General features: G+C 38.1%; 1 protein-coding gene across 1 annotated transcript in view; it reads left to right on the forward strand.

Annotated features, from left to right (window-relative positions):
• The first annotated feature begins 3,460 nt into the window (after nt 1–3,460).
• LOC142519680 (uncharacterized) overlaps nt 3,461–23,660 on the forward strand; it is a 67,200-nt gene continuing 47,000 nt past the window's right edge. Inside the window, exons 1-14 of the mRNA XM_075622712.1 lie at nt 3,461–4,429; nt 4,806–4,906; nt 10,621–10,864; nt 11,527–11,620; nt 14,911–14,999; nt 15,076–15,635; nt 15,753–15,963; nt 16,050–16,361; nt 16,601–16,754; nt 16,877–17,014; nt 17,128–17,209; nt 18,297–18,580; nt 18,667–18,780; nt 18,893–19,119. Coding sequence (XP_075478827.1) covers nt 3,461–4,429; nt 4,806–4,906; nt 10,621–10,864; nt 11,527–11,620; nt 14,911–14,999; nt 15,076–15,635; nt 15,753–15,963; nt 16,050–16,361; nt 16,601–16,754; nt 16,877–17,014; nt 17,128–17,209; nt 18,297–18,580; nt 18,667–18,780; nt 18,893–19,119 — 3,579 coding nt within the window. The remainder of the gene's footprint in view (nt 4,430–4,805; nt 4,907–10,620; nt 10,865–11,526; nt 11,621–14,910; nt 15,000–15,075; nt 15,636–15,752; nt 15,964–16,049; nt 16,362–16,600; nt 16,755–16,876; nt 17,015–17,127; nt 17,210–18,296; nt 18,581–18,666; nt 18,781–18,892; nt 19,120–23,660) is intronic.

The raw sequence follows: 23,660 nt of genomic DNA on the forward strand, positions 1-23,660 counted from the left end.
ATCAGTAGCCATTCAGTAAAGGAAACAGAGAGATTAATAGCAAGAAATAATTGAGTAGAAGGAAGATCAAGAAGATCGCTCCATCTCCTCCGCGCCGCGTCGTTGCGTTTCGTTCGTTTTCCTTTCAAAACAGCATGCATATGTTCTTCTTTATTCTTCAATCAAGTTGTATTATGAATTTTAAGCACTACATGATCATGATCTTTCAATCAAAACCGAAATATGACAGCAGCTTGTTGGTAAACAAAATTCTGCACGGTTTCATTCCATTTCATGCTTCACGGTTTGCACGTTTTTGATGGTTTCAGGTATTGGTTCGACCCTAGGCTCCCAAGGCGGCTCCTAGACATGTACTAGAATGGTTTAGGACCATTTTGGTCCATTAGTTCAGCCCCGATGCTTGCTGGAAATCGAAATGGCAGCAACCTCCCCATAAGTGCAGAATTGGGTTTCGAAAATTTTGTTTTGCTTGTCTATGGATGGATCGAACCTTGGTTGGCTCTTGGGCCTGTAACCCTGGTTTGAACACCTCCCTAGCATGTCTAAGACGTGACCAAGTTGCCCTTTTGAGGCTTGGTCCATGGTTCCATCGGTTTTTAAATCAAAACACAAGAACAGCCCCTACCCCCTTCGGCCTTCTCATTTTTCAGCAAGTGTAACATTCGGTTTTGTGGAATGGTGTGGATCTTGGTTGGCCTATGGCCCTTAGCCACGGTTCATACCATACCTCTGGATGTCTAGATTGTGCCATGGTCAATCAAATGGCCACTGGAACGACACAAGACAGCAAACGAAGCAAAGTTTGGTGTTGGTTCGGGTTGGCACGGAGTCATGATTAAATACGAAGTCGTTGGGCATAATTGTCTCGTTTTTGGATTCAATTACAAAGTTTGCTCAAGAAAATCATTTGCATATTTTTCATGATAAATTTAGTTTGCAGCGAGCCTGGGAACGATCCAATCCATGTGGTAAAATAATACAGGATATTTCATTATGCCATTTAGTTATATTACGTGCATAAAAATATAAAATATTCATTTTTGATATTTATGCGATATTGTTTGTGGCCATTTCACTATCATGGGAGCATTGTATTATCCGGTCGCCAGTTACCGGTCAGTTCAGTTATGTACCACCCAGTATACTGTGGCATTAGTCTGATCAGACGTTCATTACTTCACCCGGTCGCCAGTTACCGGTCAGTTCAGTTCAGTTCAGTGTAGGGGCCACTTGCATAGACCATAATCTCAACAGAAAATTTATGACATGCTATTTTATTACAGAGCTCCAAGGAGCAAACATTTTCACTATGATTTTCAGTTCAGTTATGCACGTATTATAATTGCTCATGACAAGTTATTTTCACATTATGCCTCATGACATGATATTTTCACTCCCATGAAAATTTTACTATATTATTTACTCGTTATTTACGATATATGCATGCTGAGTCTTTAGGCTCACTAGACTTGATTGTTGTAGGTACTGATGATGTCGGGGCCGAGGGCGGGGACCAGTGAGCTAGCTTGGGTCGGCAGTAGTGGAACCCAAGGACCTCATTTACAGCATTTACCATTTTTTTATGCTCAAACATTTTATCAGTTGTTGCATTACTTTAAATAATTTCTTCCACTGCAATTTTGAACATTTAACTTGATTTATCAGTTTATTTCGTGAATGAGACAACTTAATTATTTTAAAAAGAAAATTTTTAATTTTTCCGCAAATTTTCAAACATGAATTTCCGGGCCATTATAGTTTTAGGTTAGGGTTTTAGGGCTCGTTGATATATAAAATACATGGTATAAGTTTAGGCCCATTAATCATAGTATATTAGGCCCATTAGGTCCATTAGATGGTAATTAAAATATTTTGTTTAGGTTGCTTTTCGAAATGTGATATGAATTTGGCCGGGCATGGTATGCAAATGATTGTAAGGAGGTTGAAGGAGGCATTGCAAGGACTAATGAACAATCGAGAAGAGCTTGCGAGCAAGGTTCCAAGCCTCGTGATGCATGGAAATGAGTTTGGGGAACATAGGATCATTGTGCGAGTGTTAAATGAAGAGGGAGGTAGAACACTTCGCGCCCGAGCGGTAAAATCCTACCACCCGAGCGTCAAATATACTGTCCAGAAGAGATTTCCAGAACACTCGGCGCCTGAGCGGTAACATCTTACCGCCCGAGCGCGACTGTCCAGAAGACCCCGTGCCCGAGCGGTAGAATCTCGCGCCCGAGCGCTCCCTGCTACGATAAAAATATTTCCTTCCTAATTTAGAGTCCTAATTGTTTAGGTAATTAAATTTTCATATCTTTTTGATTTTGTAACAATATATGGACGAATTTTATTGATTGTAAACACACATTAGAATGAATTTTGAGTTTAATCAAATCGATTTAGTTTTTCTCTCAACTTTTCAAAGCTTGGCTTTGTATACACCTTGTGTGTTTCTAAAATCAAACTTATCAAAGTTTAATACTTTGTGGCGTTTGTCGATTGTTCTTCACTCGGATTGTCAAAGACGAGTTCTTTGAAGGTTCGTTTGAATTTCGATTGTTTATCTCGTTAATGTGTTGCTAATTCTTCGTAATTTAGAGGTGAATATTACAACCTTACTTGTTCAAAAAGATCGGGACAACACAATCGTTTTTTTGTTTCATCGAATTGAGGGCGTGACTCCATTTTTTAGCGCATTTGGTTTTCGTGGTCGAAGAATCGCATCATTTGGTATCAAAGCTTTAGGTTCCTTTGATTGAAGTAAATATATCCTTTTTATTATCAGATCTGTATCTATCCTTCCTTTGTTATCAGATCTGTTTTATTCTATCGTTCTTCGTCTTTCGTGAATCTTTGATTCTCGAAATTTGTGATTTTTTTTCGAGTGCACAATCCTTGTGTAATAAAAAAAAGTACCAAAATTTCGAAAATTTGCCATAAATTAATTTTGGTATTTTGTTCTATTCTCTTGTGGGAGACATATTCAAGTGTCTCTCACAATCAAAAAAAATATTGTGCTATTATTTAGCATTGAATCTTGTTCTCTTTTGTGAGTCATGTTCAAGTGAGACTCACAATCGCAAAAATAAAAAAAAAACAAAAAATCAAATTTCTTGTTTTTACGCTGTCCGTGTATGTCAGTTTGTAAGTGTCGTGAAGTTTGAACTTGTGAGTTTGATGCACACAAGCTGCAAAGCCTGAAAGCATACCCTACGAGAGAATTCTCAAAATCGAGTGGACTACTTGAGGGAGAGCATTTATTTCTTGGAGTGACGTGCGAGGTTTTGTAGTGAGGGAAAAAAAAAAGAAAAAAAAAAGAGAGTCGAGTGAATTTTCATTGGAGTGACCATTGAGGATTTGTTGTGAGGAAATTTTATTCTTTATTGTTTTCTACTAACTTTTTCTTGCATGTATAATGTCTAACGATCGTCAATTTCAAATGATGTTAGGGGAGTTGGATAGAATGTGGAAGAAAGAGTTAAAGCCTCTACGTGAGAGGTATAGGCGGTGTGAGGAAGAAGAGACGTGTGATAGACGGGTTGGTGAGAATATGCGAGGTAGAGGAGTTGTTCTAAATAGAACGTGGCATGTAAATCATGGTGATGATAGGCGGTGTGAGGAGAATAGTGGGTATAAAAGCCGGGAAAAGTACAGGAGAAGTGATACTAAGATGACAGTTCCATCTTTCAGTGGGGGATCCGATCCAAAGGCGTACCTTGAGTGGGAAGAGAGAATGGAGTGTATATTTGAGAGCCGGGAGGATTATACCGAAGCAATGAAGGTAAGACACGCTTGTAGTGAGTTTACCGACTATGCTACTACTTGGTGGCATAAGTTAGTAATGGGTAGGAGACGATGTGGGGATGACCCTATAATTACATGGGATGAGACGAAAAGGGTGATGAGGAAGCAATTTGTTCCAAATCACAATAATAGGAGAGGTGGTAGGAGAGATGAGCGTGGCTTGTATGATGATTCGTTGGCATCCACCTGGCGGTCCAACAGAAACGAGAAAATCATGGGAAAGCCAATGGTTGAGTCGAGGCATGAAGCTACAAGGCATGAACATCGAGGTACATCTAAAACTTCTAGTCCTCGTACTGTTGATATTAAATGTTGTTGGTGTCTAGAATTTGGTCATAGTATTAGCCAATGTACACGTGAGGAGATGAAAGTAATAAAATCTCCAGTTGAGCTTAAATCTCAAATGGATGTTGATGTTGCGGTTGAGCTTGAATCTCAAGTGGAGGTTGAAGTTGTTGTTGAACTTGAACATGAAGTTGAGGTTGTAGTGGAACATAAATTTGAGGTTGTGGTTAATAGAGTTGATGATGGTGGTATTCCGCTAGTTGGTGAGTTGAATGTTGTTGAACGGTATACAACGGATTATGAATCATTAGATGGAGGAGAAGTGCTTAAATTGTCTAATATGGTGTGTGGAGTAGGCAAGGAGCAATTAATGTACATCAATTTCTTGAGAAACAAAATGTTTCATTGGTTCAATTGAATCCAAATGTTCTTGAGGATCAATTGAAATTTATTCATGAATTAAGTGAGACGAAATGTGAAATGCCGAAAGAAAGAGTCAACAAAAAAGTGAGGTGGCCATAGAGAAAAAAGAAAAAGATGAAAAAAAAAAAGAGGCCAAAGAAAACGAAAAGAAAAATGAATTTAAGGCCCAAAAGAGTGAGGTTGAGAGTTATTTACTTTTGTATAAACCCCTTATTGTACCTTTGTATAAAGAGGTTTATTATCATTATGATGATATCGACGGTTCAATCCCGATCATTGTTATTTCACTCTTGCAGGATTATGAAGATGTCATGATAAGGAGGCGAGCAAGAACTGATGGTGGAGGAAAGCCATGTGTTGATCAACATGATGTTGGAAGTAATCAAGGCGAGGTAAGGTTAGTTGCCAACGCAACAACCATGAGGTATGACATCCGTCCTTATCTTAATTATTTGATGTATCGTTTTCAAGAGCTTGGAGAACGTGTTGCACATTTGGTGGTTAAAGGGGCGAATGTAAATTTATCCTTATTCATTGATTGTTATGGATTTGAGACCATGGATGAATTGCATATACCTACTATGAATTTTGTTGTCTTACGATTTACTAAGTTGATGGGCTTTGTTTTCTACAAGAGTTCATATGCATTGGACTTAAATTCGTGTGATGTGTTAAAAGATTGCATGGATAGTACATGTGGCATGTTCTATTTGCATGATTTATGTTCGTTTGATGGTTTTGAGAGGTGCAAGGATGAACATGATTATTTCTTTGTTCATGATGAATACCTGTTTAAAGAGAATAAATTTTTCATCCTACACCCATTGCATTAGTTGTTGCTTGTTATTGAGGCACGTGACATTTGTTTGATTGGTAGCCATGAAGTAACTAGAGCCATAGATAGGATGCATGAATTTTTACTATGGTTGCATATGAGGAGGTATATTGAGTGTGTAATGCCCCGAAAATTTAAAAGTCCACGCAAATCACATGCACGCAGTTATTAAATTCTCTTGTATTTAATTAAATGTTTTGATTGCATTAATTATTATGTTGTGCATATTTGCATGTTTAAAATTATATTTTTCCACATGGTTGCATTAAAAGATATTTTTAAAGGTTATTCGAGTGACGATCGAGGAACGGGGACCGAGGCCTGAAAAATGTAAAATGTTTTTATTAAATAATTATTTTTAATTATTTGAAAATATGGTTGATGCTTTTTAGTATTTTTTAAAATAAGGGGTTTTGAGGTAATTTTATACGCCGGGACGAAAATTTTATCGGTGTTGGCTTTTCAACAAAATGCAAGCTTTTTGGCAAACCCGGCTAATAAACTCACAAATTTATTTAAACAAAAACTTTGTTAATATTTTATTTAAATCCTAATTAGACTAATGGGCCTAATTTAATGGCTTATTAGGCCTAAGACCCAATAGTAAACTAATTAGTATTTAAAGTGTTAAAAAACCTTAAACCCTTCACTTTTGCAATTGTAACTCACGGCCACACTTTTTATTTTTGAAAAAATTCTCTCCACACACACGGCACACATACACAGCTTTTTGGAAGGATTTTTCGAAAGGTGCAAGGTAGAAGCAAGCCAAGGTTCCGTTCCGTTCTTCGTCGTCAACGGATTTTCGAGCGTATAAAACGCAAAGGCACGCCATACATCTCCTTTTCTCATCCATTATATCATAATATTGTTTAAATTATGTGTGCATGAAAAGCTTGAAGTTCATATATGTATATATTCAGAATTTTCGAAACCCATCTTGTACATGCATTGGATTTGTGATTTTTATGCCACTTGTTGATGCTTCGATTCACTCCTCTTTCATACTATGGGGCTGCCATGATATCTAGGTATGTTTGGGTAAGGTTTACACTTGTTTTAGAGTCCCACACACTTCACAGAAATCGACTGAAACCATGAAAGAAAAAGGAAACAAGAACACATGCAGGAACCGAAGGTAGCTGTCAAAAGTTTGGGGCTCGGTTTCGTCGTGCAGGGGCTGGGGGGTTGGTTGGCTGGTTCCAGGGGCTAGCCAAGACCTTGAGTGAGTCATTGTGGGAGTCCTAGCCATGCTAGGACTCACGCTAAGGGTCGGGATAGAGTCCTAGCCAAGCTAGGACTCTACCCGAGAAACTAGGACAGCAGCTGAGGGGGGGGTCTTCGCGCGGCTGCAGGGGCCAGGGGCTCGATGCATGGGGCACGGGCTGGGCAAGGGTGGTTCACTAGGGTCCTAAGGCAGTGCACAACACGTTGGTTCAGGGGCTAGGGCGTTGGCTTAGAGTCTAGGCACCAGAACATAGAGTCCAATCTCATTGGAACTCTCGGCCAGAACATGGTGGTGCTTGGGGCAACTTGTTTTCAGGTTTTGGGGTGGATTCTTGGTGAACTTAGAGTCCAGTAGGGTACTTTGGCATGTTGGGCAAGTTTTGGCTCGATATTGTTCGGGGGTAACTCGTGAAAATCGAAAGTTGGCTCGGGGTTGAAGTTTAGGTGTCAAATAGGGTATTTAAAAGAAGAAAAAATTGGAAAACGGCTCACGGGGGTCGAGTCGGGGTCCATAAGGGCTAAAATAATATAAAAAGACTAAATTTAGAATTTAGGAATTTTATATTAAAGTTTGGGATTTTTCGGGATTAAAACACCGTCAAAATAATTAAGAAAAGATAATTGAAAAAGTCTAACATTTAAGCCAAATAAAATTATGAAAAAATTCACGTAAGCTTAAATAATTATTTGGGATTTGTTAGAGTCATGAAATCAAGAAAAAAGTCGAAAACGTAAAATGTCGAGTCCAAGGGGTAAAACGGTCTCTTTACCGGGGAATTAGTAAAGGTCATGGCAGTGCCCTAAATGCTGTTTTTATGAAAATATGATTATTTTTAAGTGTTTATGAATTGTTCATGATTAAATGATGATTTTTAAATGTCTAAGGGATTTTTATGATTAAAGAAGACATTTAAAATACATGTTGTATGCTTGGTTTCAAAAAGGAAAAATGTAATGATATTCATGATTTTTTTTAAAGTGATGTGAATGAAAAATGTTGAAGGATGTGAAATAATTGTGACTAATTCGTTAATGTTGGCGACGTCGTGAGGGTTATGGTCCCAGTGAGAGCCCGACGATCGTGTTTCCATCATTGCGAATATGTGGTAACGGATATGTGGTAACGGTTTTGTGGTAACGGAAGAATGTGAATATCGTGAGGGGAAAAGGCCCCAGAGGGAGCCCATTTATGGAAAAGGCCCCAGAGGGAGCCCCGACGATCGTATTTCTATTCGAATCATGATAGGCCAGGGCCCAGTTGACCGGTGAGAGTGTTGCTGGTGTCCCCCGCCGCCCAGTACTGTGGTTTTATGTAGATGGATCCATCGACCCTCATGAGCATGATCAGGAAAGTCACAATTAACGATCTGAATTCAACAAAAGAAAAGAGAAAAAGAAAAGGAAAATGTTAATGATCATGTTAAAAGTTTTAAGTCATGTCATGTTGAGGAAAAAGGAAAAAGTTAAGGTTTATGATTGTATGTCATGAAAAAGTATTTTATGAAAATGTTTATGTTTAAAGTTTTATACATCATGAAAATGTTTACGAAAATGTTTATGTTTATGCATCTTCATGAAAACGATATTTTAAGCACATGTATTTTTCACTGTTATATGTTAGCTGTATTACGTAGTACTTGGTATAAAGATTATGGTGTGTTGAGTCTTTAGACTCACTAGGTGTGATGGATGCAGGTTATCATGATAATGCTAATGGAGGTCTTGATGGTGATCCGACTGGACTGAAGGTGCACATGACCCGAGGACTGACGCTAGTTTCCGCATATATGTTTATGATTTATGTTAAAAGATTTTACGACTTTTTATTTATGTTTTGAGAGGTTTTTGAGAGAATATAGTATGGGCTGTATTTCGCAAATATGTAGTTGGTGGTTTTAATTTTAAAATGGTTCTAAAATATTTTTATGCAATGTGTATGGTTCGGCCGATGCTATGTAAGGTTTGAAAAAAAAAAATTTCTAGTACTTTTAAAGCAATAAAAAGGGCATGACGTTTCAGAGTGGAATTGTGAAACATGAATTGCACACAAGAATTTTTATGATCATGATGAATACAATTTTAAGGAGGATAAATTGTTTATTCTAAATTCATTGCTTGAGTTACATGCTAGTGGAGCATACTGTTGCTATTTTATCATCGACATAATGCATGAGTATATGTGTTGGTTGCATATGAAACGACATGTTGAGTGTGATTGGGGTACATGCATTGCATACGGGAGAATGACATGTCTAGTGTATTCATATGTCGTGCATCAGTTATATCTTATTCCTAGTGAGCTATGGTCGTACACGTGTATGAATATCATTTGTGTGTTAACTAGGTCTAAGAAGGGGATAAATCTGATTTTTGTGATACTTAATGATATCTTGTTGTTATCATTTGGTGTCATTTATTATTTGGTGTATGTTGAAGTTGTTGATTTTATATGAAAGGCAACAGTGATGTTGGGATTTCCATTGCTGATGGAGCGAGTAAATGATAGCGTCTACAAACTTGAGTTTCAAGGTAAGCATGTTGATAATTTAATCCTTGTTATTACTAACTTGCTTCCTTTTTTGCGTAGGTAGACAAGATTTGAGGACAAATCTTTTTGAAGAAGGGGAGATGATATGAATCTGGCCGGGCATGGCGTTCAAATGATTGGAAGGAGGTTCAACGAGGCATTGCATGGACTAATGAACATTCGAGAAGAGCATGCAAGCAAGGTTTCAAGCCTCGTGATGCATGGAAATAAGTTTGGGGCCATAGGATCGTTGTGCGAGTGTTAAATGAAGAGGGAGGCAAAACACTTCGCGCCCGAGCGGTAAAATCCTACCGCCCGTGCGCCAAACATACTGTCCAGAAGTGCTTTCTAGAACACTCGGTGCCCGAGCAGTAACATTTTATCGCCCGAGCACGACCTGTCAAGAAGAACCCGCGCCCGAGCAGTAGAATCTCGCGCCCGAGCGCGCCCTGCTGCGAGAAAAATATTTCCTTCCTATTTTAGAGTCCTAATTATTTAGGTAATTAGATTTTCATATCTTTTTGCTTTTGTAACAATATATGGACGAATTTTATTGATTGTAAACACACGTTAGAATGAATTTTGAGTTTAATCAAATTGATTGAGTTTTTCTCTCAACGTTTCAAAGCTTGGCTTTGTATACACCTTGTGTGTTTCTAAAATCAAACTTATCAAAATTTAATACTTTGTGGCGTTTGTCGATTGTTCTTCAGTCTGATTGTCAAAGACGAGTTCTTTGAAGGTTCGTTTGAATTTCGATTGTTTATCTCGTTAATATTTGTTGCTAAATTCTTCGTAATTTAAAGGTGAATATTACAACCTTACTTGTTCAAAAAGATCGGGACAACACAACCGTTTCTTTGTTTCATCGAATCGAGGGCGTGACTCCATTTTTTAGCGCGTTTGCTTTTTGTGGTCGAAGAATTGCAACAAAAATATTAACCGAGCCTCCAAAAAGTCTCCATTTTCGTCAAAAATTGATTATCAGTTTAAAATACGACTCTGCGCGTAAAAACACCTCAAAAGTCATGATTTTCGAAAATAACATTTAAAATATACCATATATTAAATAATTAAAAATAGGCATTTAATAAAAATATTTTCCTTTTACGGTCTCCGGTCTCCGTTCCCCGATCGCGTCTCGAATAACCTTTTAATGCATTCTAGTAGAAATTATATTTTAAACATGTAAATATGCCTACCATAATCACTTCATGCAATTAAAACAATTAAATTAAAATACATAAGAATTTGATAACTTGCATGCATGTGGTTCACGTAGAAATTCAAATTTTCGGGACGTTACATCAACTTTAGTTTAATATGAGTGGTGATCGTTATTTTATTTTATGAGTTATGTTTAATTTATTATATAATAAGAACATTTCAAATTTTTTCGTAAATATTAAAATAATATTATTTTAAAACACAGTTGGTCATACATAGAGCATGAATATCAATCACACTAGATATAATAATAATAATAATAATAATAATATAATTTTGCGTTTTCATTCTTAAGTGACCAACTAAAAAGGCTAAAACCGCGCTTTCCCCTCGAAGGGTTTAAGCCTCTACACTTGACTTTGGGTTTTGTCTGTTATCTGGAAGCCATGGAGCCTCTCCTCACTTCACTTCGGAGCAGTTTCCGCCGTGTTCCTACGGCAGCAATTCCTCCGATGCTGGATTGTATCCTGGCTTCAGCAGCCGATTCACCATCTTCAATCTTCTCTACTCTCCTCGATGAATTTCCCCAGGTCATCCAGGTACAGCTGTTGATACTTTCATCTACTCAGTAAATTGTATTAATTTCTTGCTGCTTTCCCGTAAATCCTTTGTTGTGGCTTTCATTAAATTGTCAGCAATTTCAATGGAAGTAGAAGTTAGGAGAGGAATCATTATGTGGACCGAGGAATTAAGTGGCTTTATGCATTTTGAGGAACTGTCACATATGGTTTTTGAAAAAAATTAAAGATATATACTTTTTCTTGAAGCATTGAGAGCATGCTTTCACTGATCATTAGTTATGGAAATTAGAAACGACTGAAGCTTGATAAGGAGAAAGTGGAAGGAGATCATTAAAAACAATTTCACTGAATAATGCCGATATTTTTATATTTTTTCTAAAATTTATTCTACCCTTAGACATGCTTTCCGGTGCTGTTCATTGCACGAAGAGGAATCAAACTGTATCACTTGTTTTATAGATCGTTCTGCAACGCGTTTTGAACTGCCAATGATAAGTGGAGACGGCATACTCTGAGTTATAAATGCAATTGACTAGCCTGTTATATCCTGAATCAAGTGCTGAACTACGTTGAATAAAGTTTTCTTTGGTGTGAAGCAACTAGATTGACCTCATTGCTAAATTTTTGGAACGATAACTTACTTCATTATTTTACATATATACTGATGTATTGTCATGTAGGGAATTGCTATAAAAAGTGAGATGATTGACATCGAATGGCGTAATTTTGTTGGATCCTATGTGGCTGCCTTATGTCACCTTCTAAAGATGTTAGGTGGGTTTTTTCTGTTACATGCAAAATTGATTACATCTTCTACATGAGTCACTACTGTTACTCATTTGTCACATTTCCTTTTAAAGTGCGTCCTAACTTAATTTGGAATGTTGGAAAGAACTTCTACATAACTTGAGGTTACTCGTATCCAAACTATCCACCATAGAATGTATTCTAGTATAAGCTCCTATATCTAGCAAGGAAATGTGCAAGCAAATGGGATGGATGAACTTGTAAAGTAGACCTCCAAATTATGTCAACCCGGTTTGCACAGCCTTCACATTAATTGCTGAAGTATGGTGTTGCTACCTCTCAAGCCACGAGTTTGTTTATTGCAGAGAGACTTATCATCAAAATAGTACAGACCTCCAAACATCCTAGAACTGCCAATCATCATCCCGGATTCTGGTCCTGAAATTCACAATAGGAGTCACAGAATACGACACGACAATAGAGTCTTCTGATATCTTACTAATAGATAAAAGATTGCAAGAAAGTTGAGGAACATGAAGGACTGAATTCAGCAATACTTTTTCTGAAATTTTGACTGAACCTGCCCTTGCAATAGATGAAAAACTCCGGTCTGCAATCCTAACCTTTCTATTTCCAGACAAGGAAAATAAGATTCAACTGAATGAGACATTTGTCATATGATCTGATGCGCCCGAATCAATGATCCAGGGTGTGGAAAAGAATATACTGGACAGGGCTTTGTATGTACTACCTGAGTGTGCAAGAGAACCACTAGGAATACCAGATGTTGGGTTAGATTTTAGCAGCTTCAAGAGTTAATCAACCTGCTATTTGGTGAAGAAACTGGTCTCAGCTTCATTTGCTAAAGGAGTCCCAAAGCTGTTTTTTTCACCAGGTTTGCTGCCCTCTATATAGCCTGGATATTCCTATTTTTTTTCCTGAAGTACACAGATGACACGCTGATTCGCATGTCGGATACGACAATTCGTGTCGTTGACTTTTTATAGGTTTGATCCATCGGATATGTTTTGGACACGGCTAGGATATGGTGAGGATACGTTTCGGCAAAAAAATAAAATAATTTTTGTTTTCATTTTCTTTTTAAATCACTTCTCTGAAGTTGTACGTTGTATATATTTAAATATATACATATTTGTCTATCTCTAAAATATATTTATATAAATACATATCTCTACAATTTTTAATTTTTAATACTATATATATATATATATATATATATCCATGTGACGAGCAACGCTAGCATCGGAAACAGTTAGTGCCGAGTTCTCAAGGGATCCACCAATACCCTTTTTTCCTAGCATGACATTACGACGACTTTCCTCGCGTCGTACTTCAGAAAATACTTCTCCAATTGATGGAAAGGGCTGTCTACCAATTATTCTACCCCTTCATCGAATTCAACATTCATATCTGACGTAAATTTATAGCCTGTTATTCTCCACCGCCTTTCTATTCTTGTTATAATCTTCAACACTTTTCCATTCATAATCGCTGATGAACAAATTCAAGTCCCGCCATAGGCCTTTCAGGATATTGAAATATCTCGTCACACTATCTCCCTTTTTGCTGAATCTCTCCAAGACGCAATTGCAACTCATAAATTTGTGACCGGTTGCCAAGATCTGAATACATTTGACATTTATTATCCCAAAGCTCTTTGGCAGTCGGGTAACACATGTAGTTGGTACTAATGTCTTCCTCCATAGAATTGACTGGCCATGCCATCACCATGGAATTCTCTGCATCCCAGGTTGCAAAGGTTGAATCTTTTTCTGCATGTGCTTTGGTTTCACCAGTGAGATATCCGATGTTTCCCCTTCCACGAATGTAGTACGTCCTAACTGATTGAGACCACATCAAAAAAATTACCTTCACCGAGTCTGATTGTGGTGATTTGAACATTATGAGAATCAATATGAGAATTCTTGGTTTCAATGATTTTAGAATTAACATCAGGAGAGGAATTGACAACCTCAAACATGGTGAAAAAATTTGACCGCTAGGGTTTTAAAAATTTGAGAAGCTTTTCGGCTCTTGATACCAGAAAGAATATTGTATATTTCTTCTTCAAAATAGGAAAGTGTACTTAATGATATGCAAAGGAACTAAATAAAGGGAAAAATTAAAATTAGGCTAATTACAGTTGATCATGTTTCCTAAAAGCTACAGGTTTGTACAGCTTGAATATTCCTAAAATCATGCCAATATCATGGCTGATTGGTTTTATTTTCAGCACATTCCAACATATATTACCCTTTCATTATTTTTTTCCAGAAATAAAATCATGTTTTCTTCCAAAATTTCATTTGTATTACATAAAATAGGGTTAAGATCATCAATTCTATCCAAACAAGGTTTTAAAATAGCAATAAATGTTTTTTCATATTAAGATAGAACATCAAAGCTATTTTGCACATAATACTATTTTTTGCAATGTGTGATAGTCTAGATTTAAATATCGGATTGTAAGCTATGAAAGCCAAAATGATCGTCCTTAAAGAACATAACACGGAAATCGTAACGTGACTACACAATGAGATACTGTAGCAATTACTTCGTATACGTCCTTTGCTTTACGAAAATGGTTGATCCAAATTGCTTTAGGAGTACAATGTTTCTCATTATAAATCATTTTAAACTTTTTATTTTTAACCCATGTGAGACAAGAGTAATACAATCACCCTTCTTCAAAACAAGAACTTGATCTCTCGATCGTATACGCTAGTTGTTATGCTTATGGGTTGGGCTTCATAGGCAAATATGCATACGGTTCATCTACCATATTTTGAAAGGGCTTACATCTTTGCCCTTTCCTGGGATGGTGAGAGGACATGAAATTTCCAACTCACCATTATATATATTCTTAATCGATCTTAGATATTTTTAGAGATTGAGCTTATGTGTATATCATTGATACAACTTTGATATTATGTAATTCCTGTTGCTAGTGGACAACTAATCCACTATTGTAACATAACTCTTATCATATCATTAATAAAATATTGTTTCTTATTTAAAAAAAAAGTTTTAGGCATAAAACATTACTTCAGGTAGTTTGTGAGTTGGGGATGGATGATTTAAGCTGAATGCTTTTGGTTACAATTATTACAAAATATGCTTCATTTAAGAGATCTCACATTAGTATGAATGTCAACTTATATTACTTTAAGTCCACAATTTTATCATGGGAATGCCGGTTGGCTTTCACTTAAATGTTTTTAAACTTGTAGGAAGATACCTCATTCTCTTATTTTACATTCAAATTCCTCACAGAACAACCTCTGATACTTCTGCAGATGCCGATCATATGCAAATGTTTATTTGGAAAATCTTGATTCCTTTGTTAGAGTTAGTACATGCAGATGACATTGAGATATTTAACGAGGTAAAGCATTTTGCTTCCTTGATGTTGTCATGTTTTGATGGTAGCATTTTCATCCTTCAAACAATTTTTTGGGTAGGTTGCAAGTTTGTTTCTTGATCTTGTAACCGAAACAAACAGCTGGGAGGTTCTTGAAGCAACAATGGTGCTGCCACTGTTAAGATCTATCAGCTTGTCTATGGGAATGTTTGAAAGTGAACAACTTGGAATTCATAAATGGAGTATAGATTCAAATTTTAAGGTTTCCTGTGATGAGGAATCTAGCCGGACCTGTTTTGAAGATTTTAATGACAGATTGACCGAGAAGGATACTCACAATGTTTTTGAGATATCTCGGTCATATGATATTCCACTGTCTATATCTTACAATATATTAAACTTGACATTGGATGCTTCTCTTTCAAACAAACACGAGAGAGGAGTTTTATTCAGCTCAACTCTAGGAAATGGGTCCAGGGCGAAACTTTTTGCTGGAAATATGCTTTGGGATCTTTCTAATTTGGCTATACACATGCTTTCTAAAAGTGTCGAGCATCGAAGCTCTGCAGTCAGGTTTCTACTTCCACCTTTATTTAAGGCATTCGCATGCGAGCGTATTTTTGAAGTCTCAGTTTGCGGGAAGAATCATGTTTTAACCAGGTATATTCCACATGTTATATTTGCAAAACAAAAAATATGAGCTTCATATATTATATTGTATGTGCTTTTTGTAGAGCTCAGCTTTTCGATTTTAGACAAGTTTTATTGTCGTTACAGGAAACATTTTGTAATGAAACTCTGGAAGTGTTGCAAGTTATTGTTTTCTTCGGGTTCTTTGGAGAGAAGAGATGCATATGATATACTTTCTTTGTGTTTATCCTTTTCGCCGCCAAATGACGACCATCAAGATGCAAATGTGGGTGCAGAAGAGGTGATATTTGATTTAAGAGCTGACAAGGCATTCTGGGATGAAATAAAGAGAGGCTTGGTAAGCGTGCCCCTTTCTCACTTTAAATCTCACTCTTAATATATATTCTTCTGTGTTAACCCTGTATATCTACTTTAATTCTTAAGCTTGACAAGGATGGCTTCGTGAGGAAGCAGTCACTGCAAATATTGAAAAGGATGTTAAACTTGAGCAAGAAAATGGAATTATCCACTGGCATTCCAATTAAACTATCGAATGAGAAAAATTTGGATTCCCACTTCATTAGCAAAAGAGGACGGTGGGCTGACAATGAAGCCAAGTCATTGGGTGTTGGGAGGGTATGCCATGATAATGACTCCAATTTAACCGGTTGGAAAAGGTGGGAGGCATTTGTATTTCTGTACGAAATGCTTGAAGAGTATGGTATCCATTTGGTTGAAGCAGCATGGAATCACCAGGTATGCTGGCATTATTATATTTACGGCAATTTTTAAACTTGCATTCCTAAACTGCCGGATATGGAATCATAAGTGTACTTCTTTTGGAACTCTTATGAAAAGTCTACCTCGGGTTTGAGTAAGAAATTACTCAGCTGATGGCATTTTTCCTCAAGACATTCTTTGCCTCATGAAGTTCACTTACGTGAAGCAGGAAGATCAAACTTCTCTTGTATTACAACTTATTTTCGTTCTTGCAGATTATGCTGTGGCTCCGGTCTTTGTTCTCGGATGACGATTCGACAAACTCTGAAAATGGAAAGCTTTATTACAACCAAATGGCATCTACAGAGCAAACTTTTCAATGGGTAGCTATTTTATGGGAGCGTGGCTTTTGCCATGATAACCCTCAAGGTAGAGATCCTTTGTCATAATTTTACTTGTGAATTTCTATGATACATTATCTCCCTTTTGTATGTGGGCGTGCATTGCCTATTGTTCTTGTTGAAAAGCTAATCCTTAATTGTCTACTGCAGTGAGATGCCTTATCATGGAGTCATTTTTGGACATTGACTGGAAAAACTGTGGGTCTTCCGCGAAATTGGTGCCCATGAATTTTATACTTGGTCCACTTATACTGGCATTAAATGATCCTGTGCAGCACAAAAATTTTGGTATGTTCGTTTCAGCATCTGCTTGCTCATTTAATTCACCAAGCGTAAGTTTTTTTTTGTTTTCTATGAATGGTGTTACACAGTCAATATGCCTACATGTTTTTCTGAAACAGGTTCAAAAGAAGTCTACTCCTCTCGGGCAATTAAAGCCGCAGCTAGATTTCTATTTGAATATGCCAGCATCTTGGACGAGAGGTTTGGTGTAAATACATGATAGTTCTTTGTTTCTTCAGCAAAAGTCATGATTATTCACTTCTTGACTTTTAACATTGTGTATGTGTTGATATTGTCCAGCTGAGATATACTTTTAGAAAAACAGAATCTTTAGGTGACAATATGCGAATCAATACGCTAGCAATGCGGATATAATTGTTCTGATGGAGGACCTTTTGCTAATTAAAGGAATCTATGGATCCACTGTGTGCTTCTTTGGGATAATATCATTTATCAAACTGTTCACTCTTGGAACTAAAAAAGGAATATTTATTCTTTTTGGCGTGTGATGTTGAGTCCTTATTTCTTCTTAGAGACTCTATTATTTTTCTTTTTCCGAGTTGAATTTTTGATTTTACAACGAGATTGAAAATTTTTCCTTGCTAAAAAATGCACAAGAATTACTAGAGAGGAGCAAAGAAGTACAGCATATAAAGAAAGGTTTATTTTTATTCGAAAAAACAGAAAATAACCAAGAAAATTATGGGGATCATGACAGATGTTGCAGGATGGTCAAATGCGATGAGAATGTTTTTTTTGTCATGATTGAATTTTAAATTCTTGAAGATTTAAATAGTGTTCTGGAAATACATAGGATCTTATGGAATTATTAAATTTAAGGGTAGTTTGTCGACTATGAAATGAAAATGGAGTGCACCAAATAATTTGTGGAGTCCAAATAACTATCTCCTTGTCTGTGGTTGGTTGAGGGAGAAAATAATAATTGTCTCTACTCTTAAATACCTCCCTGTATTAACAATCAAGGCATGGTTTGCAAAAGGGAAACAAGGAACAAAATATTTATATTGAATGACTTCTCTATAGGCTACTAATTATTCTTCTATGTGACTCATTAGTCATTTGTTTGCGGGATTTCAACTGTTAGCTTGTAACCAAAAGCATAATAATAAATACAATGTTCCTCTTGGTTGTATTTTGGTTATCTTCTCTCTAGGCTGTTCTAATCCTTTGGCGTTAAATTGTTTGGTCCCTGTAATTCTCATTGCGTTATATGCACTATAAACTTTAGACTCAAGAAGTCTGATATAAATAATATCATGTAATACAGGCAGCATATTTCATTCTTGGTCCACCTGGCATCTGCTCCAAAGTTACACTCTTTTGGGCGAGCTGGCTTGATGTGCCTTGCAGAGTGCATTGCTTCAGCTTCCAGTGGAATTATGTGCCAAAATAATCGTGAATTTGAACGATCTAATGGTGCCTCCTCTGACGAGGTCCTGGCTGAATCCACACCAAATGTTTATCAAAATGATAGAGCTGACTTATTGGATGTTTTGCGCTTTATTCTTGAGTGTAGTAAACAACATTTTAATCCTAATTACCGTAGTAAAGGTCTCTGTTTACTAATTAAAATTTTCCCGAGTAAAAAATTATGAATATTGAAAAGCTTACTATTCTGATCCTGTTATGGCTTATAGTTTGTGAAAGGATTCTGGCTTCTGCATCTTCAGCGGTGACTGCAGTCGATGTTCCTCTCGAGATTCTTTTACGCTTCATTGCAAGTCTGCCTCGCGAATATACTGATGTTGATGGTATGGTTTAAATGGTGGTTGTGAATTTTTCCTGTAGTTACTCTCGTTGAACAGTAATAGTTATTTGTGTTGGTAGATCTTATGCATCTTTTGCTCTTATTTTATATTTCAGGTTACTTGAGATACGATGTTAAAAAATGGCTTTGTGGTGCTAATATGCCTCTCCTGACGGCTATTAATGGATTTCCCCCAGACTTTATAAGTTATAAGCACCCTTTAGATTCTCTTGTTACATATGACGATGAAGAATTAAAATCTTGGGAGTTTCAAGCAAAACGTTGGGCTCGTGTTCTCTTTCTTGTCGTGGTGGAAGATCAACACTTGGACCCAATTCTCAAGGTTTGATGTATAAAACAGTAATAACTATGATAAGTCTTCTTTTGTCCTACAATGCACTGTTCTATCATCTATGTGTTTTTGTGAGTTGGATCTTATTTTCCTGGCAAGAATGAAAAAATTTTTGTTTTGTCTTCATTATTCAATCGGTCAATCCACATAATGCATATGCCAAATTATTAAAATTTGTATTTTAAGGCAAGTAACATTCCGTTTATTGACATATCGATGAAATTTTATTATGTTTATGATGTTATATTTTTCGAAAAATCTGGTGTTTTTCATGGGGGGAAGTTGCCACATCTGGACGTTTTTGGTTCATGATGGGGAGAACTGTCCATGCTGTTCTGTACTTATATGTTCAGGTGTGTTTAAGTTTGAATATTTTCTTACGGTGTTTGTGAAGGTGGAGTCGTGCGCTGCATGTCTGTTGGGTGCAGGCAGTGTGCATGGACAGGGGGCTGGTCGAGATCGAGGAGGCGGAGTCACGTGACGTCGAGGTGGCTTGTGGCTTGGGCTCATGACCAGGATTGGCAGTGCGAGGGAGAGCGCAGGTTCTGCGCACCCTTCAAGCTGCCGTGGCTCAGGCGTAGCCTGAGCTATCCACCTCTGGTCCGGGAATTCATTCTTCGCCCCGGCATGTCGAAATTTTGATTTTGAAGAAAATGTCGAGGGATGAAACTGGACAGAGTTTAAGAAAATTTTTTACTTGTTAGGCTACAAGTTTCTTAAGCTTTAAAAATAAAACAAGAGAGATGGCGAAAAGAATTTTGGGAAGGAATCATGGTGTTGTGCGTGAGTTTTTGAAATTAAAAAAAGAGAATATTGGGTAACTTTTCATAGCAAAGTTCTTGGTTGTGAAGAAGAGTAATATTAGATATTTGTGTTTTCTGGGCAGCATGTGTGCACGAGTTATTTATGAAATTTTTTAAAGATTTTTAATGATTTTTGGCAAAGTTACAACTGCTATCACAAGCTCTGAATGCTGGCCTTCGGGTCGAGGTGCCTTGCCAACTTGACTATTTACGAGTTTTGGATGTCGGCCTTTGGGTCAGGGTACTTTTACCTACTTGACTGATTACAGGCTACCGATGTCGACCTTCGGGTCTCGGTGCCCTGCCAAACCTGAATCCTTGTGTGCTTGATCAAGTGGCTATGACTGATGAATGAAACAAATTTCTTAGCCACACTTCATAAAATATCTTAAAGGATTTTTAATTGAGGATTTTAGGAATAATTGAGGAGAAAGTTGACTATTTATGTGATGGTGTCTTTCTTTCGAAAATGCATAGAGTTTATATTTTATATGCTAAAGTTTTGAGGAAAATGTTTAATGCATGTTGTATTTTATTACGTATGTTGTTGATACTTGGAAGGGATGAGTTATGTTGAAGATCCGAAATCTTGTTATAGGACTTGTCTTTTAGATAAGATGTCATCTTATTCTTTGTATTTTAAACATTGGTTAGATTAGACTAAATTAGATTAGATTAAGGTGTTATACTTTCGTTTATATTTTGTATTTAAGGTAGGTAGGGCATTTACTGATCAAAGAATAAAAAACAAACTTCTTTCTTTTCTTCTTATACTCCAACGCAATCTACATGGTATCAGAGCCATGTTTTAATCTTGGCCCAGATTCCACCATTGTGTTGAACTGCCCATATTTGGGCCACCCGTTTTGCTCATAGTTGGGTCACTTGTAAACTTCACGCTCCACATCTTCATTCCTTGGTGTGAGGAGTGTATTAATTGTCTTACATCGGCTAGATAAAATCATTGGGAGTTGCATATATAGACTTGGACAATCCTCCCCCTTGAGCTAGCTTTTGTGATTGATTTAGATCCAAGCCTCAATCTTAACATGGTATCAGAAGTCGGACAAGGCCAATGACGAAATACAGAATGACCTCATCCTCCGGTGCTGCATCCTCTCCGGCGATCACGACCCAGGGCTTGGGCCAATCGTCTTCGTACTCCATCACGTGCCATAAGCTTAATGGCAGGAATTTTCTGCCATGATCGCTGTTCGTGTTGATATTTATATGCGGCCGTGGCAAAGAAGGATTTCTCAATGGCACGGTGTCACAGCCTGATTCAACCGATGCTAAGTTTAAGGCGTGGAAGGCTGAGAACAACCTGGTCATGTCGTGGTTGATTAATTCCGTGACACCTGAGATCAGGGAAAACTTTTTGCTCTATTCCTCGGCCAATGAATTTGGCAAGTTGCTTGAGAAACGTCTTGTGTAGAGACAATACAACAGGGCTATTTGCAATTAACTCAGCCATTTACGATCTGCGACAAGATGATTCCACGGTCACAGATTATTTCACTACCCTTACCCGCCTTTGGCATAAATTCGACTTGTCTTAGGGGCATGATTGGAAGTGCTCGATGGATGAGAAGCTATACAAATCCATTGTGGAACACTTCACTTGATCAATATTGCTCCGCAGAACTCCACTTCACTCACCTTGGAAATCCCTTTGAATGAGACTAGGGATCTGCTGAGGGATGGATCCATCCCCTTTTAAGACCACCGTTTGATCACCCCAGCTAAACCGCATCTCCATCTTGCTCCAATTCAGTAGGATATCACCTAGAGTTCGAAGCCAATCAACCCCCAAAATAAGATCAATCCCCCCTAGTTCGAACAAATACCCTTCAATTTGAATTCGACATTGTCCCATATCCACCTCCAACTCCCTGCACACCCCTTGGTATGACACCCGACAGCCATCCCCTAAACACACCCCAAAAAACACGCTCTCATCACATACGAGCCCCAACTCCACAATTAGTTTTTTTGAGACGAAGTTGTGGCTTGCACCACTATCTACCATAGCTATCACTTCTCGCCCCGCCACTTTCGCCCTCATTTTGAGTGTTTGAGGATGGTTGATGCCATTAACAGAATACAATGGTAGCTCTAAAGTGTTGTATTCAACGTTGGGTTCCCCTTCTTCCTCTGTTTCATGCGTTGCCTCATCTTTTTGTTCCACTAGCTCGACCTGTTCCTATTCGGCATCTTCTCCTTCCTCCTCCGCTAGGATCGTCACTCTCAAACTCTTGTTGGCAGATCGGTGCATTGGGTGGTAAGGTTCTCCACACTTAAAGCACAATCCCTTTTCTCGCTGGTGCAAGAACTCTTGATGAGATACAACCCTGCCATCTCAATTTTTTTGATAAAGTATCCTCATCGCCCCTCCACCGCGATCCCCTCCACCACTTCCTCCTGAGGCGCCCCGAGATCCACCGCCGTAAGATTGCGGTGTGAGTGGATTTCGCACCCATTGCTCGCCTGAGTTAACTGTCCCCATGTCCCCATATTATGGTTGGACTGTGGGAGATTTTTGTTATGGTCCCTATCATGCACTGGGTTTTGATTGGCCCAGCCCATATTAGTTGCTGATTTTTGTGCATACCCCAGGCCCCGATCCAACTTTATATCTTCACCTATCCACCGCCGACCCATATAATTCCTTCTCCAGCAACCTGGCTAACAACATCGCACGATCCACTGTTCGGCGAGTATGTACAATCATCCTCCGCCGTATCTCCTCCCGCAACCTACTCATGAAGTAGCCCAAGCATTGATCCTCTAGAACGTCCCCCAGCTGCGCAACCAACATCTCAAAGCGCTCGATGTAAGCGTCAATCGACTGTTGGCCTTGGTTCAATGACGCCATGAGTTCGAAAGGATTGGCGTCATATCCACTATAGCGTTTGATCAGCTCCTCCGCGAATCTATCCCAATCCATGTTTGGGATTCTCACCTTCATCTGTCGGAACCAATGTACCGTTGTACCCTGCATACAAATGTAAGCCAATTTGAGCTTACACTCCACTGGTGTTTCATGGACTTCGAAGTACTGCTCCATCCTTCCCAACCATCCCAACAGGTCTTCTCCTTCAAACCCAGGTAACTCAATCTTTTTTAATGCTATCTTTACTTCCTCGGCAATTTCTTTCCGTCCCCCTACCTGGCGCGCCACACTCTCATCCTTTCCTGGCATCTCACTTCCTGCCCCTTGCTGCTCGCCCCCTTCATTGCTCATAGCTGCCCCTCCTCCTTGTGCCTTAATAATATGTTCCATCATCTCCCTTAGGCTCAGTAATCCTTCCACCGCTCTGTCGATTTTATCCAATCTACCATGCATTTGCGTCATGTTGTCTTGCACTCCCATCAACGTTTTTTCCATGCTATCCATCTTTGCTTCTGAACGTGTGTTGGCCATGTATTCTTCGGCTCTATCGGATCCGGCAGGTCGGACCAAATGTTAGGATCCTCCGATTAGATGAACAAAAATAGAATATATTATGTAAATGGAAATAACAAACTCTTGTTACAACCAACTCTCCCACACTAACAAACTGTTAGTGGCTTTCTCACTCAATATTAATTGCATACTCTCTAGCTACCCCCTCCTTCTTTTATACATTTATCTCACGTGTCTTTCCCTTCCCCTTTCTAACGTATACGTTTACAATCTTGGGCCGAGACTTGTTTGTCCCTTCAGCTATTGGGCTTGCTAATTCAGAA

Source organism: Primulina tabacum, chromosome 11 (genome assembly GCF_025594145.1).
Source record: "Primulina tabacum isolate GXHZ01 chromosome 11, ASM2559414v2, whole genome shotgun sequence".
In the NCBI taxonomy this organism is placed as follows: domain Eukaryota; kingdom Viridiplantae; phylum Streptophyta; class Magnoliopsida; order Lamiales; family Gesneriaceae; genus Primulina; species Primulina tabacum.